This window comes from Pan troglodytes, chromosome 1, assembly GCF_028858775.2.
Source record: "Pan troglodytes isolate AG18354 chromosome 1, NHGRI_mPanTro3-v2.0_pri, whole genome shotgun sequence".
NCBI classification, from domain to species: Eukaryota; Metazoa; Chordata; class Mammalia; order Primates; family Hominidae; genus Pan; species Pan troglodytes.
The window spans coordinates 182,195,506-182,212,887 of NC_072398.2; the positions used below are offsets into that span (position 1 = coordinate 182,195,506).

Sequence of the window (17,382 nt, forward strand, 5' to 3'; positions counted from 1 at the left end):
GCTCTAGAGTCACATGGCCTGGGTTTTAATCCTGTGTCTACCGTTTACTCCTGTGTGACCTTGGGAAAATTACCCAACATCCCTATGCCTTGTTTCCTCACCTTTAAAATGAGGCTAATAATAATAGTACCTACGTCCAGGACTACTTTGAGGATTAAATGAAAAATGTACATAAAGCCTAGCACAAGGCAAGCATTCCTGAAAGGTTTGCTACTATTATCTCTATTCTTATTCTTATTCCTCTAATCAATAATAGGGTAAGAAAACACTTTTGCAGGGTATTGGGGAGGCTGACATTTTTCACAGAGATATCTCTGACTGGGGCTATCCAGTTGTCTCCTTTTTTGGCTCAGATAATCCTCCACTCTTCCCCAGCAGTAAGAGGTGATTACCAACAGGTTCTAATGCCTTGGCCATCAGCAGAGGATATATGACAGTAGAAATCTGATTCAACAGTTGGTAACCTCAAAGAGCTTAAAAAATTCAGACTCTGGTGTAAGGAAGCCATGATTTAAGAAACCACAGATAATGTAGTCAAATCTTCAGTGTTTACAAAATTATTAGTTACTTAAGACATGAATGATTGGAATGGTAGATACTGGACTTTCCCATAGGGTCTAATTCTCAGGTTTCTAGGTAGGGATTCAGCCTCTAGGAAAAAGGGAACAGGGATTAAATCCCATAGTCATTTCAGCTCCTTGTTGCTTCAGGAAACTCTGAGGCAAGGCCTATATCAAAACAGCCATCACAACCTAAGTTTTGAATCAAAGAAACCCAGGTTGAAGTCTTTTCCGTGTAACTATAAACAAGTTCTATGACCTCTCTAAGTCTTAGTTTCCTCATCAGAAAAATGGAGATAATAATAATACTGACTTTATGGGATATTTTGAAAAGATTAAAAGAACTAAATATGTAAAGCAGTTAGTACAGTTCCTATCATGGAAATCAATAATCATTAGTTCTGTTTTCATTTCTCTCCTCTGATTTTGTATTGACTTTCTGGTGTGGTTGAGAGACATTCTTAAGAAAATCAGAGTTCATAGTTTGCTGTATACTTCTGAGATGACTTAACCTTCTGAACGAATGTTCTCCTTTATGCCTTTGACTCAGAATGGTAACCTAGAGTTGTCTTTTTTTTTTTTTTAAGTCTAGGGGTACACTCTGGCCCTATGAGGACTTGTGAAGGGCAGGCATTTTGAACCACCAGGTGCTTGGGATGAGCAGAGATGATAACCAGAGAACTAATGTGGTCTCTGAAGGAAGGTTGCCCTGTTGCCTCAAAAATGATGTTGGAATCATCAGAAGACTAGAATGAGGCAGGGTTCTCCTTAACTAAGTAGGGGGTTAGAGAGTCAATGACTTCCAGCCAACAACAACAGGATAAGAAAGAACTCTAGCCTTGTGGAATAAGGCAGAATCACCATCTTGTTTCCCGGAAGGCCCAGAGACTGTGTCAATGAGGTTCCTGCTACTATTATGTTATTATTAGGATTAGTGTATGACCACCATGTGTGACTGTCAACTTGACTATTTTTCTTCTGTGTACATCATTTTTCTATTTATTTCCATTTTATTCTCTCTTCGTATTTGGAAAAACATTTTGAAAATGTTAACTATCCAGTGGTTGCTAAGGGAAAATGGGAAATAGGCTTTTATTGATGTTCCAGTCAGATAGGAGCCAGACATGGTGGAAGCACAGAAACACAGAGAGGAAAATGAGACTTAGAGGGACAGAATATGGCCCTTCGTACACCTGTTGCCTCTCATCTCTGGGTAGGGGGGTTCTTTAGGGTCTGCCTTTCAGACATGCACTCATTCAACAAGTGTTTGTTTAGGGTTTCTCATGTGCCAGGTTAGGCACAAGGATGCAACAGTGAAGAAAACAGATATGGTCACTTCTCTAATGGAGCTTTGATCTATAGGCAGAGATAGACCATAATAGAATAAACACATAATTACATACTAAGATACACTCCATGAAGAAAACTATAAGAAGCCATGGAAGTGTGTAAGAAGGACTGGAGCTAGTCTATGGAGGGGGATGGAAGGAGTGAGTCAGGAAGGACTTTCCTGAGGAAGTGACATTTCACCTGAAAAATTACAGAATGAGTTAATTTAATAAAGGAAACTAGAGGCAACTTCTCAAACTAGTTGGCCCCTAATTGAAATTCATAATTTCAAGAAGCGAGTTGCATTTTTCCGAGGTAGGTCAATCTTTTCATTTCTTTTTCAAAACGAATTCAAATGTTGGTTCTTTGTGACAATTTTTTATATTAATAAATTTATTTTCATCTTTAACCACAGGGAATCTATTTACTTTTTGTTGCTTATGCAGAGTATATTATACTACTAGTAAAATGCTGGGATTCAGATCATTTGTTTGACCAGTGATTTCCATTTGTGACCCACATGAGCTCATAAGATAGCTGAGATCTGAATGGTTGAATTTGACTGCAGTTTGCCTGAACTGAACTTCAAGCCAAGGTGCACATCCACAAGGCTTCAGATTGCTGTAAACGCTTCTACACTTTACATTTTATATAATGCATAGAAGTTTTTATTTCTTCTCTTAAAAAAATACTCAACAAAGTCAGTTTGAAAGAATGAATGGCCCCAAACACAGTATTTCAGAAGTATTTGCTGCAGGTTTGGGCAAGCCCTGTGGCCTCAGAGGCTCTTGAACATTTGAAATTAGAGAGCTTCTTTAGTGACTGTGACCCATGACCACAGAGTTTTATTGAAGGGGATAGCATTTGGCGGGAATCATTCTAGGATGCTTGTTGGATTATCATCAGCATTGTTCAGTCTGTTATATTCAATTTGATTCAGTAAAAATATATTGGACACCCCCACTCTGTGTCAGAATGGGGATATGTGTTCTTATAATTATAACTATAATAATTATTATAACAGTAACAGCAGCAATCATTTACTGAGAACTCACCACAGTGTCAGGCACTGTGCCAAGCATTTTACATAGATTATCTCATTTAATCCTCAGAACATCTCTGTGAAGTTGAATTAATATTCTTATGAAGAAAATGATGCTTGAAGAGATTAAGAAACATACCCAAGGCCACACCATAAGAATAGACGTTACTTATCAGACCAGGATTTGGACCCAGAGCCTAAGACTAAATATACTGTTTTCTTTTTACATGGGCATGTCATTTTTCAGATAAAGAAATCATAACTCAGAGATGCTAAGTGACTTCCCCAAGGTTAGATAGACATTTAGGAGCCCTGTATATTTTTCCTGAAAATAATAATATTTATGACTTGTTGAGAATTTCCTGTGTGCTTGGCATGTTACCTTAAGATCTTCTAACTCAGAGGTGCTCAACTTCGTCTCATGTTAGAAGACTCTGGGAATTAAAAAACAACAAAAAAAATCAATGCCTAGGCCCCATCCCAAACCAATTGAATCAGGGTCTCAGGGGATAGGACCTGGGGATGGAATATTTTTTAATTCCCAAGGTGATCCTTATACACAGAAAGGGTGGAAAATTCCTGGCCCACGTCTCACAACACCTTCACAGGTGAGAAAGCTGAGGCTCATGGAGGTGAATTGTCTTGCCTAAAGTTACAGCAAAGATGTAACAAAGTCAGGTTTTAACCACTGGTGTGATTCCTAAGCCCACATTTCTTTGGCCCTCCAATCTGTCATCTACATGACAAGTTTACATTCCCTCTAAGTCTCACCTGGATAACTTATCCAGGTGATGTTCATTGGCCTTTAAGCCTGTACTCAACATGCAGCTCCTCTCTTTGCTTCCTTCCCCCTCTGCATTGCTATTCTCTTCCCCTGCCCAAAATCCCACAAGCAGACTCAATCAGACTTCATGAGCAGGAGTGCATATGAATGAGTTGGGTTGATGCCCCTGCTTTACGGTGTGACTACACAGCTCAGGATAATGTCCACTACAGGCCTCCCAGTAGCTCCAGATCCTCCTGGCCATGTATCAACTGATTCCTTCCTTGAATCAACCTGAGAAGACAGTGGCCCTCAGCTTGCAGCACAGCAAATTACTTTTCTGGGCAAAATAGGAAAATTTTAAAAATGTAAAAGGCCATAAGACAACATGGAAAAATCTTAAAAGCATATTATTAAGTAAAAGAAGCCAATCTGAGAAGGCTACATAGTGTATGATTCCAACTATATGACATTCTGGAAAAGGCAAAACTATGGAGACAGTAAAAAGATCAGTGGTTGCAAGGGTTGGGGCTGCTGAGGTGGGCTAAATAGGTGGAACACAGAGGATTTTTAAGACAGTGAAGTTAGTCTGTATGATACCATAATGGTGGATACATGCCATTATATTTTTGTCCAAAGTCATAGAATGTACACCAAGAGTGAACTCAAATGTAAACTGTGGACTTTGGGTGATGATGATGTGTCAATGTAGGTTCATCAGTTGCAACAAATATACCACTCTGGTGGGGGATGTTGGTATTAAGGAGGCTATACCTGTGTGGGTGATAGGAGGTATGAAGGCAATTTCTGTACTTGCCTCTTAATTTTACTATGAACCTAAAACTACTATTTAAAAAGTCTTTCAAAAATGTAAAAAGCAGAGACTTGAAAAGTCTAATCAAACATCACAGGGAAAAAAGGCAAAATCATGAAAAAATGTGGTCAATCATTAGCAGAGAGGTTGAAAAGACACGCTCCAATTGCTTTAAAAATTTACAAAACCCAGGTCTCCTTAAAAATAGTTTTGCAAACTACATTGAGAATTCCATGTAGTAATATGAAACATAAGTCCCACTGCTGCCACTGAACATGCTTCAGCTGGCTAAACCAAAGGAGCCTGACATTAACCCAAGGCTCTGCAAAACTCAACAGGAGAGTGCAGTGGAGATGCAGTTGCAAAGCTGCCCCAGATGTGTACATTTTCTGCTCCATTAAAATGACTTGGATGAAAGGCAAAGCACATTTGGCCCACAGAAAAAGAGAGTCGGGGGAGGGGTGAGACAGGACAGTCAGCCTCTTTGCAGGCCTCTGTCTCCCCAGACTTGCGTCCCCTCCAATCCTTCCCCACAATGTTTCTAGAGCAAACTGTCTAAAATTGAAATATAACCACAAGCCTTCCAGGGCTCCCCAGAGCCAAACTGCTTTGCCATAGTTCTCCATGTTCTCAACTCTATCATGTGTTTAATAACACCCACTTGAAGAATTTGGTGTGAAGTAATTGAGATCATGTATACACAGCGCCTGGCATGCATGATTTATAAGCTTTAGAGAAAAAATAGGTATTACAATTATCATCACTGAAGCCAGGTCATATGAGGAGAGACAGGTGAAGGAAATGAAGATATTTGGGCAGAAGACAAAGAGCTGGGAGACAGGATTCCAAGTTTTACCATGTCTGAAGGGCAGGCGTGAGAGTCTTGGTGAACCTAGTATGGCTGCTATAAGGTTAAAGATTCTACCTCAGTGCAAGTAAAAAAGACCTTTCTAACACTTGGTAATGTATAAAAGTTAAGGGGAGCTAGTAAGCTTCCTGGCATTAGAACTGTATAAAAGGTGTTCTAGATGCCCATTTGGCAGAAATATTGAAGAGGGGATTCAACAATGATTTGGTTAAACTTGAAGTTTGCAGTTGCCTCTTTAAGTCTGAAATCTGTATTTAAACTATCTTTGCTCACCAGGCAATGAATCATCAATATCTTGAGTATCTGGTATGTGTAAAGCCTAGGGCTATGGTCTCCAGGTCAAAGTACTGTTGCTCAGTTTTCAGTAGGGTGGAAGAGGCGCCCTATGGCACATAGTAGGTTTTCCATTAAGCTGTATCCATAGACTGAATGTGTGAGTCACACAGGAAGCAGGAACTGACGTCTTTCTGGTGCCGTCCAAGTGTATCTCTTTAAGCATCCCGTGCCAGTCATGACTACTCCAGAATCGATTCTGTGGATCTATGAAACATGCGTTTTGATCTGTGTTTACTCTGTCAGCATCCGGGTCCATCGTCTGTTCTTTTCCTCTTTCTGGGTTATTGGAAAATGGAACTGCCTCCTTATAAGAATGATTTACAGTGACATGGGTAGGGAATTTGAACCCCAGGGTGCAGTGATATTTAATATGTTAATGAATGTGTCTGTCTTACAAGTGGTAGAATCAATGTTCTTCTGCCCTTCGATCACTGGGAATGGGAAAGGCAGAGTTGGGATTCAGCATCAACCCTTAAAAAGGGGAACAGGCTATGCAGAAGCTCTTTAGTTTAATTAGATCCCATTTGTCAATTTTGGCTTTTGTCGCCATTGCTTTTAGTGTTTTAGTCATGAAGTCTTTGCCCATGCCTATGTCCTGAATGGTATTACCTAGGTTTTCTTCTAGAGTTTTTATGGTTTTAGGTCTTACATTTAAGTGTTCAATCCATCTTGAGTTAATTTTTGTATAAGGTGTAAGGAGGGGGTCCAGTTTTAGTTTTGTGCATATGGCTAGCTAGTTTTCCTAACACTATTTATTAAACAGGGAATCCTTTCCCCAATGCTTGTTTTTGTCAGGTTTGTCAAACATCAGATGGTTGTAGATGTGTGGCATTATTTCTGAGGCCTCTGTTCTGTTCCATTGGTCTATATACCTGTTTTGGTACCAGTACTATGCCGTTTTGGCTACTGTAGCCTTCTAGTATGGTTTGAAGTCAGGTAGCATGATGCCTCAGTTTTGTTCTTTTTGCTTAGGATTGTGTTAGCTATATGGGCTCTTTTTTGGTTCCATATGAAATTTAAAGTAGTTTTTTCTAATTCTGTGAAGAAAGTTAATGGTAGCTTGATGGGGATAGCATTGAATCTATAAATTACTTTGGGCAATATAACCATTTTCACAATATTGATTCTTCCTATCCATGAGCATGGAATGTTTTTTCATTTGTTTGTGTCCTATTCTCTCTCATAAGTGGGAGGTGAACAATGAGAACACATAGATACGGGGAGGGGAACATCACATACTGGGGCCTGTAGGGGGGTGGGGGGCTGGGGGACTAGGGGAGGGATAGCAGTAGGAGAAATACCTAATGTAGTTGATGAGTTGATGAGTGCAGCAAACCATCATGGCATGTGTATACCTATGTAACAAACCTGCATGTTTTGCACATGTATACCAGAGCTTAAAGTGTAATAATAATAATAATATTAATAATAATAAAGGCCGGGCGCCGTGGCTCACATCTGTAATCCCAGCACATTGGGAGGCCGAGGAGGGTGGATTGCCTGAGGTCAGGAATTTGAGACCAGCCTGACCAACATGGTGAAACCTCGTCTCTACTAAAAATACAAAAATTAGCCAGGCATGGTGGCGAGCACCTGTAATCCCAGCTACTTGGGAGGCTGAGGCAGGAGAATCGCTTGAACCCGGGAGGTGGAAGTGGCAGTGAGCCGAGACCAGGCCATTGCACTCCAGCCTGGGCAACAAGAGCGAAACTCCGTCTCAAGAAAAAAAAAAAAAAAAAGAGAGGAACAGACTTTCAAGAAAAAATGTGCAAGAGGTTTGTTATTCATGCTCTCTTTATGTCCTTCTTTAATACATTTGTTTTATAAACATTTACTCCCCAGCCCTGTGCTAGGTACCTGGGATGCTAAAGTTACTCAGCCTTTGCCTCCCCTCAAAGAGCTCTTATTCTAGTGAGGGAAGATAAAAAGTGCTGGGACAAAATATTGTAGTAGAAAGAGATAGGCTATCCTTGAAAAGTGTGGGTGGTTGGGGAAGGCTTCACAAAGGCAATGACATTTGAGCTGATTTTCAGGGTAAGTTGAGGAAGGAAGAACTTCCCAGGATGAAGGCAGAAAAAGCACAAAAGCTTGGGACCTGCTAAAACATGCTATCTTTGGAAATGTCAAATAGTTTAGGTGTCTGGAGTGTACTGTGTCTGGGAAGGTAGTAAGAGATGAGATTGGTAATGTTTTGTGGTCACCCCCATTTAGATGCAGAGAGGAGGTTGGCCATTGGCTACTTGAAATCATTTTGGGAACATAGTCCGGAGCTTCAAGGACTTTTGTTAAATACGGCCAACTCTGCATGATCCATCTTGTGAATTGCCAGAAGTCTTGCTGCACATTACTTCCCCTTGACCACCATAGGAATGTATTCTTAAAATAAAAACTCACTGAGGATCAGTCCAAAGAAATCATAATCATGACAGTAAATGTGCTGGAACAACTCAGAGTGGCTCCTTTTTTTTCCACAAGTTTATGGGGCAAGATAAGACCAACAGCTGCATCAGGACAAGTGGTGGTCATTTTTGGCTGTACCACATAACCAGTGGGTTGGTTTAAAAAAATTTGTACTGACCTACACATTTGGATATGAGAGCTATATGTTGATGGGATTCACTTATATAACGCACTGTCTATTTCACAGTGAAATAAATATCTGCCTCATTGTCAGTGCAGCTGATGTGAAATATGAGCACAGTGCTTTGATTTTATAATGTTTAATGTTTTCTGATGATAAAGTAATAAAACATTGTGGAAAATAGTTACATACACACACACACACAATGAATACAAGGAAAAACAAAATCATCTACCACTACTAAGAAGCTAGAAAAATCACTATTAACATTTTGGTGCACTTATTCTGTTTTTTTCTTACAGCTAAAGTTTATTAAGATGAATTTTTAAAAATATAACATTTAATTGAGTCCAACACCTCCATTAAGCATTCCTCTATGACAATACTTTTCTCATTATACTGTCATTACTTGCTTATACTTCTTTAATACTCCTAGACTAGATTGTAAAGGTTGTGAGGATGGGAAAGGTATGTTATTCATACAGTTACCTAATTTTGGCACAGGAACCCAAAACTGAGATTCAAGTTCTGGTACACTGACTTTGCAAGGCCTAAGAATCCAGGTGTTTATCTTTTCATTTCTATCACCAGCACCTGGCCCAGAATCTGGCAGGTGGTGTAAACTCAGTGAATATTGGTTGCTTGAATAAAGGAATGAATGAACAGATGGATGGATGGTTGGATGGATGGATGGATGGATGGATGGTTGGATGGATGGATGAATGTGGGTTTTTATTTATTCTTCTTTACCCAAAATTCATTAACTCCCTGTCAAGTGCCAGGTCTGGCTAGGCAACAGAAATATAACTAGCCATATTTGATACGAGGCATCCCTGTGAAGGTACTGACCTCCTCTGATGTGGGATAGGGTTCCTATGAGTACAGAGCCCAATCAGCCCCCTTTGGCTGGTCCTCACGGCTTGTCTTGGAGGGGACCCAAGCCCCTCCAGGCTCTCTTTGGCAAGAGACAGAGCAAAGACCGCTATTCCATGGAGTACTATTCCTGTACTCTTCAAAGTGCTCCAGAAATCCCTAGCCTTGGGCCTGTGTTACCCAGAGCGCTCCTCAACTCCCTCCGCGATTCCAAGTTGTCCCTGCTCAGTGGTGGGCGTGCTGTGGAGAGGGTATCTCAATGGAGAAAGACTATAGAGGAGAGGGGCGCCACTGCTCCCTCAGATGAGAGCAGCCCTTGACAAACCTTCCACCTCCCCAGCCAGCTGGCACAACTGGAAATCTCAGATAAGCCCCAGTTCTGGTCAGAACTGGTTTGGCAGCTCTAGGGGAAATTTTCTGTCTGACTGACCCTTCCCACAGAGGGAGCTGGCAGTTTTGCAGAACAAAACAAACAAACAAACAAAAAGAAAGAAAGCAAAGAAAAGGCGGGGCCAAACTAAGGGCTGGGAAAGGCGCGGGGAGGGTGCGGGGCTGGGGGCGCGGGTAGGGTGGCTAAATTTAAAACACTCCAAACTTCTGCTGGCTTCCAAGTTTACACTTTGAGATTCAAACAAGATTGCCCCCACCCCTATCCCGCATTCACTCACTCATACACTTCTCTACTTGGCAATGCAGTTTTGTTGCAATGCAATTTGGCAGCGCGATTGTTGAAGCAATATAATCCTGCACGCAGCGCACCTTTTAATCAATGCATTTTTTCCCTGCAATGCTCTTGTTATTATTTTTATTGCAACTGAATCTCTGAACCCTTTTCCCTCCCCATTCGAATCGCGCTCCGGCTGTGATTGCTCGGGTCTGACTTTGCAAGTGGCAGTGCGCTTCCAAACCCCCCTCATCCGCCCCTCGTCCCCCTTTCCCCCCCTCCCTCCCTTTTCCGCGCCCAGGCGAGAGCAGCCGATTGGCAGAACGGTGCTTTCAGGAACAATAACAGTGGGGGGAGCCTGGGTCCTGGGGAGCCGCCCCCGCCCCCCCCAGCACCGTAGCGAGACTCGCGCCCCCCTCCGGATCCCCACCTCCGCGCCCGCCCCGCGGGCTGAGCTGCCCGACCGGGGCCCGCCCCCGGCGCCCACCATGTACGCCTTTGTGCGGTTCCTGGAGGACAACGTCTGCTACGCGCTGCCCGTGTCGTGCGTGCGCGACTTCAGCCCCCGCTCGCGGCTGGATTTTGACAACCAGAAGGTGTACGCCGTGTACCGGGGCCCGGAGGAATTGGGCGCCGGGCCCGAGAGCCCCCCGCGCGCCCCCCGCGACTGGGGCGCGCTGTTGCTCCACAAGGCCCAGATCCTGGCGCTGGCAGGTGAGCAAGCGGGCGGGGAGGGACGGTGGGACCCGGGCGGGGGCTGGGACCCCGGGAGGGGCCGGGGGCCCGGGCGGAGGGGACCGGGGGGAGCCACTGCTTGCTCCTTCCTGCCTCCTTCTCCCGTCCTCTGGGCATTTCATTTGGGAACGGGGTGTCTCTAAGAGGCCAGGCCAGTTAAAAAGACCGGATGGTCCCCTTTGTCTTCCCCGCTTCCCCGAAGCTCCCGCGCTGTCAGTCCGTCTTCATCTCTTCATCTGTGTCTGTCCTCCTCTTTCTGATTCTTTGTGTTTTCTTCGTTCCTTCACTTTCCATTTTTCTCCCTACCTGTTTGTACCGTCATTTCTCTCTCACCTTCTCTTTACCTCTCTCCCAGTTCCTTCCCTCTGTTCTTTTCTGTCAAGAATTAAGTTTCTCAAGCTGTCTGTCTCTCTCCCTTTAAAGGCTGTTGGTACCTCCTTGGAGTGAGGAGCAAGAAGGATATTGTCAGATCTTCTAGGTGGGAGTCCCTCCTCACAGAGGGAAGCTATGACATCCTTGTCCCATCCGGGCCAACATTGGACAGGATGAGGAGGCCATGAACCTCAGTGCACTGGGCGCCACACCACACTCTCCTGCCCCTCCCTGGCCAGGTGGCAGAGGTAAGGAGGTAGAGGCCCTAAGGCATCCCTCAGCCTCCACACCCCTTTCTGAATCTCCCAGAAGGCTCCCTGAATGAGAGAGTTGAGGGCCAGGAGAGAGTTTCTGGGTCAGAATAACACTGGACCTCTCATCCCTGCCCTGCCAGGGCCCTGAGAGATGGGCTAAGGCAGCTAGTCTCATCTCCATTTCGTAGATGAGGGTACTGAGGTTCAGTTGGTGATAGGGAAAGAAACCAGCCCTTTATCCTCCTATGCTCCAGTTCTTCCTGCCATGCTGAGACACCTTTTCCTTTGTAAAGAGAAGACAGCTGGCCCTCTTTCCCAGCTAGTTCCAGAAAGTTTGAGTCTAGACAAGCAAGGAAGGGGGAAGTAATCATCTCCGTTTTGGGGAGCAGCCTTTTTAGCTCCTGCTGGTAAGGAGAATGAACCTTAAAGTGGGCAAATAGTGTTCCTGCCTTCTACCAGAAAGAACACGAAGGGTTAGTGACTGAATGAAGATATTTTGTAATTTTGAGACCTTCTCTATTTTTTTCAAGTTCCTTTGCTTCCTCACATTTAGCCTAAAAGATGAACCCAACATTCTCTCAACCCACAGAGACTTGCCCAGGGTCTCATGGCAAGTTAGCTCAGTCTCACAACTCATGTTGCCTCTGAAAAATCAGTTTGCAGAAGTTGAAGAGTGGAAGAACTGGAAACTGACCAGCAGCACTTGGACCCTTTTTGACAGGCTCTATCTATACCACCTCCCTGATAAGCCCTGGCACACCGAAGTGTAGGCCCACCCACTGCCAGACACCTAGGGCCAAAGAAACTGAGGGAGGGGAAGCAGATTTTAGAAAAGGGAACCATTCATAGCTGATTAGGTTTTATTTTGTTTGCTTACTTGCCTTTAATTACCTGAGGGAAAGGATTAGGAATTTATTTCCCAAGACGATAGGCTTGAGGAAGTTATAACTAGGTTGTAACCTTAGCTTCCCTTTTGCTAGAAGAAAACGCATGCATGCTTCTTGACGATTGTATTGTACTCCTAGATCTGGAAGGGTCCTAGGAGAGTAGAAGTGATGTGTTAAAGAGAGTCAGTGATAAGTTTCTTAGTGTGTAATGGCTGTTTTCCTCTCTTGGAGATTGTTTCATTCATCTACTCATTCATTCAGCAAACATACATATACACTGTGCTTGACTCTTCAGGCACTGCAGAGAGGCCACTTAGGCAGATGGCAGCTCCCGCCAGCTCTGATTTTGAAATCGACACAAGTCCTCAGAAGCAAGATACATGTAGCTGTTGGTTTGAGAACCATGAATTTTGAACCTGTAGACTGTTCATCCTCCAAGTTAGAATGTTGATAAATCTGTATGGTTATTTAAAAAACCCAAGCATCATTTGGAAACTGGCAGAGTAGGTTCAAAGAAGTGTGCCAGTTTGAATTAGTTGAAAAACACTTCCCCTTACCTCTCTTCAGTTTTTTTCTTGGGAGGAGAAAGGGGAAAAAAAGACAACAACTTGAAGTTGGCCAAACCACATTTTGAATTTTGATCTCCTGGGTACCCACTGCCCTGCGTAGAGACCTGATCGAAGGGCCAGGGTGAGTTCGGGAATTCATTACCCTGGAATAACTCCTATGTATCTTCAAACCCCTCCCTGACTTAAACTTGGTGGCTCTGAGAATTGCTTACAGTGACTTCAAAGAGCTCATCTGGCATCTCCTATATGTAAATACCACTGTGCTATGGCACCAGGTGTGAGGAGGAATCCCCTCAAGTGGGAAGCAGAGGTGGCTTTATGTTTGTGGATTAGCGATTAATTGATTAATTAATCTCTCTGACACAAATAGAATGGTTTCCAAGGTAGTTTCAGCACAGCTTTCTGGCTTTTGGTGAGAAGTATGTTGCTATACTGAGTGTTGGCCCAAGCCAGCCCAGAGCTGTCTTGAAGTATACTTCTTTTTATACTCAGGAAATGTCAAAGCCGACTGCTGTGGGACTTTACATTTTACTGCCCATAGTAGTTGGTTTATACCACTACTTATCAAATTACAATCCCAGTTCAAGGAAAAACAAAACTCCTTCTTTCCTGATAGTCTTGCTATATGCCTACGCATTATCTCTGTTAGTCCTCTAAGTGACATTTTGGTAGGTATTGCTGTGGTTAGTATTTCCATTTCATAGATGAGGACACCGAAGCTCAGAGACTTGCCTACAGCCACACAGCTAATAAATGGCAAGGCTGGAATTGGAACACAGGTCTTCCAGTGCCAGGCCCCCACTTGGCAGTCTCCTTTGTAAAGTAGCCGATGTTCCCATCAGCTACACAGCATGATTTGGAAGGAGTGAAAGGAAATGGAAAAACTGTCCATGAAGCTTACAGCTCAAGGCAAGTTTTCAAGCCAGAGTATAATTTTAGTTTCTGAGTTTTCAAGCCCATTCTGCTCTTTCTCCGTTACCATCCTCCCTCTTACAGAGCACACACAGCTGTCCCCCACCCGCCCTATCTCTTCAGTTGGCATTTGCTTGAATAAGTCTTCACTAAGGCTGTCCCTCTTGGAGGGTCCACATAACTCAAAGTTTGACTCACCTTTGACCTCTGTTCTCTCTTTACTCTCATTTATTTGCCAAGCAGGTTGTGAAAGTGAGAACTACTCATTTGGAGAGCTCACCATCATCTAACTGCAATCCAGCCTGCTACTGGGGCTCTTAGTGTTGAATTTTATTTTTTTTTAGGAGGCTCAAACTGGTTTCTCTGTGCCTAGAGCCCTAAAATTTTAAGTTGTTCTATCTAGGGACCTGTGCTCTGTTACTGTTGTTTGAGTGTGCTGAATTTTTTTGTTTCAGATGTCTCCTTACTGCTTTCTGTATGCCAGGCCCAGTGCTGTATTAAGTGAATATACCAATGCACCTATGCATCTCAGGTACTGTGATTGAAATGACAGCACGACCCAGGGGTGGCAGGCATTGACTTTTCATGTCCTGCTATGTAGGATTTCTGTGGGGGAGGGAGTGATGGAAAAGAAATGGGTATCATCCTCAGGGAGTGTGTAATTTGGGGGCCTCAAAGTAAGTGCTAAATAAAGGTAGAAGCCAGGCACTGGGGAAACACAGAGAATGGACCAATTCAAGGTGGGCTTTGCAGTTTATCTTTTAAGTTTTTCTTTTCCAGCTCCACCATCACTGCCTGCATTCAGGTCAGCATCAGCTCTTATCTAAACTATTGAAGCAGTCTTCTAATTGATTACCATGTCTCTGATCTATTTTCCCAATTGCTTTTAGAATAATCTTCTAAAACACAGTCTTAGTTGACTGCTCTCATTAGAACCTTCTGCAGCTCCCTATTGCCTACTGAAAAAAGTTTTAGTTTCTTAGCCTGGCATTCATAGCCCTCCGTAGACCAGCTCTATCCCAGCCCCACCTTACTTCTCCAGCCTCACTCTCTCTTCCCCTTTCCCTGAGACCTATGGTATTTTTTACTCTTCTGTGAACACACTCTCTTGCACTCCTTTGAGCCAGCCAGGGTGGATTAATCATTGTCTGATATGGGGCCTCTGCCTGCAAGGAGCTCACCTACAGGTGGGGAAGGTAGACATGTGACAGAAGTTTGTGGTCCAGCCCCTTCCACCTGTGATAAAGGAGTGGACAAAGTACATTTGGAGACCTTGCTTCAGTGGTATTCCCTATTCCTCCCTCTGCGCCCAAGAGAGACTCTCTCCCTCCTCAGAACTCTCTTTTCACTTTGGTTTTGCCTTGCTTATGGATTGTAGCATTTTATGTCTTGTTTTTATTAGTCATGAATGTGCCTCTCTTCCTGCCTGACAGGGAACTCTTCTAGGACAGGGGCCTGGCTTCCTTGTGCCTGCATCCTCAGTGCCCAGCATATAGTCTACACTGGTGTGCCCATGTTGAACTCATCAACTTTGGGAAGACAGGTGCATTTTTGTGCTTGAGGAGAGGGAAATAGGGGAGATAGGAACCTCTGCAGCAGCAGCTTGTTTTTCAGAACAGAAACCTGCCGTAGGATTTTAACTTTTCATTCAACTTTGTTCATCTGGAAAAAGTCAACATTCTTTATCACTCCCTCAACTAGCTAGAAGAAACCCCACACTTGGGGGAAATAGCTTCCAAAGCCATGTTCTTATTGCTTTGGTAATTTTAGCTCATTCAGGGCTCAGGTCCCAGCTTGGCATTGTTAGTCCAAATAGATCATTTGCTCCAGAAATGCTTTGGAACTTCTACAAAGTTAGCAGTGAAGCAGAGGACTAGCCGATTTCATATGCAAAGATTGTTGCGTGTCATCAGTGGGAAACTGCCAACAAAAGGATTTATTTTCTTAAAAAAAGTGAGTGAAAACTTTTAATTTAGGTTTTGACATGTTTTGCTGATATACATTGGAGCAAAGATTGGAAATTGCCTGCTGTCATCTGTTGCAGATTCTACTGGGATGTTAACCATTGAAGGTTCAGTCTAATGTGATTTCTCATGTTCAACAACCACAAATTTTTACAGCTAAATAGTATGTGCTACAGAGTGCTTCAGAGTTCTGGTTCATAAGCAGAAATAAAAAATTGTCCCAGGCAAGTTGCTTTTTATGTGGTGTTTTGCTGTTCAAGAGCATACCAGTTTTTATTTTTAAAAGCACACCCAGAAAGTAGAATTCAGATTGGGGTCTTTGACACCAAGACCAATTCTCTTTCTAGTGTGCCTACCTGCTTTGTCTTATAAGCTCCTTAGGGACAGAAGTTGTGTGTACTCTTTCTACCAGAAGAACATTCGTAATCTGGAGACATTTTCTCTGGTTGATTTAAGTTCCACAAGTATTGAGTTATACTAGATGGTCAGTCTTATACTCCAGGGAAATGCAGGAAGAGGAATAAGCACTGTGTTTCCCTACTAAATATGTTATAAATACTCACCTGGTTCCAGGTTCAGTGCACATATTCTACATCCTTGTGAGATAGAGATTTTTGTTTTACCCAAGAAAAGAGAGCCATTCAAACAGTTGTTTAGTGAACACTGTAGGTGCCAGGCAGTGGGCTAAGTCTTCCCACATGGACTGGACTTGTGGATAAATATGAGTCAGTTCAGTCCAAAATTCTGAGACCTAAACTAAGGTGGTGGTGGTCATGGTGGACCTGAGATATTTTAAGGAAGGAGGGACTAATTCATGGGACTTAGTAACTGACTGGTTGTAATAATGTGTATGATGATGATGTGGTGATCTGGGCCTCCCTGTCTCGAGGAGAACCCTGGAAGTGTAGCTGGTTGAAAGGGAAAATGATGAGTAGCTTGAGACCTGTCGAATCTTAAGGGCCCATGGAACATCTGGGTGGATATGTCAGGAGAGCAAGTAGGCATGTGGTCTGAGGTTCAGAAGAGCATTCCAAGTCAAAGATCTCAATCTGGAAGTCATGAACTAAGGAAGGTTTGAAGTTACAGTGGGAGAGAGTGCAGAGTGAGAGAAGCGTGCAAGGGCAGAACATCGGCTTTTAAAGGCACAGTTAAAGAAGAGCCTGAAAAAAATGACTGGGAAGAAACAGCCTTCCTAGTCTAACAGATGGACTTAGAATCAGGGGATAACCAGCAGAGATAGGTGTCCTGGAAACCAAATGAGAAGAGAGGTCTTTGGATCCTAGAACTAGGCTTGTTTGGGTTTCTTTTAACTGTATAGCAGCTACCTTTTCCTTTTCACTCATTCGTCAGACATAGGATAGGACAGCTAAATACATAAGCAGGAAAAGAAAAGATTTGAATGGGATGATATTTTGGTAATTTTCATTTTCTCAGTTTTGCACCACAGAGGAAGGATCAGCCTTGCTCTTGAAAGCAGAGTTGGGGGTCAGAGAATGGAATTCACAGGCATTGGTGGGAGCAATATAACAGCAGAGAGAGCAGACAAATAATGGAAAGGGCTTCTAGCATGGTGCTGAGCTCCCTGTCACTAAAGGTGGCAAGCAGGTCAGGGGTATTTTAGGATGGAACCCTGCACTATGGGAGAGTTTGGTTAGATGACTTCTAGATCATTTCCTTAACTACTGAAGAGGAAATTTTAGAGAGCTGAAAGAGGACAGGCTTTGAAGTTACATAGTCTGGGTTAAAATTGTGACTGTGCTACTTAGAAGCTGTGTGGCTTTGGGGAGATTACTTCACATCTCTGAGTTCCAGGTGCTCATCTATAGCATGGAGATAGTAATTGCCCACTGTGTTATTTA

General features: G+C 43.3%; 1 protein-coding gene across 19 annotated transcripts in view; it reads left to right on the top strand.

Moving 5' to 3' along the window:
* Positions 1-17,382, top strand: part of AGBL4 (AGBL carboxypeptidase 4) — a 1,457,272-nt gene that overhangs the window by 1,193,666 nt on the left and 246,224 nt on the right. The window contains exons 1-2 of one of the 19 annotated variants that reach the window (XM_063780692.1): positions 10,313-10,544; positions 10,989-11,185. The exons of 12 other annotated variants lie outside the window; for them this stretch is intronic. In XM_063780692.1, the coding sequence (XP_063636762.1) occupies positions 11,122-11,185 (64 nt within the window). In that variant the 5' untranslated portion in view covers positions 10,313-10,544; positions 10,989-11,121. Of the gene's footprint in view, positions 1-10,137; positions 10,545-10,988; positions 11,186-14,014; positions 14,092-17,382 lie in introns of those variants that run through there. 6 more of the 19 variants (XM_063780660.1, XM_001164459.7, XM_063780644.1 and 3 more) reach the window with 6 other exon arrangements.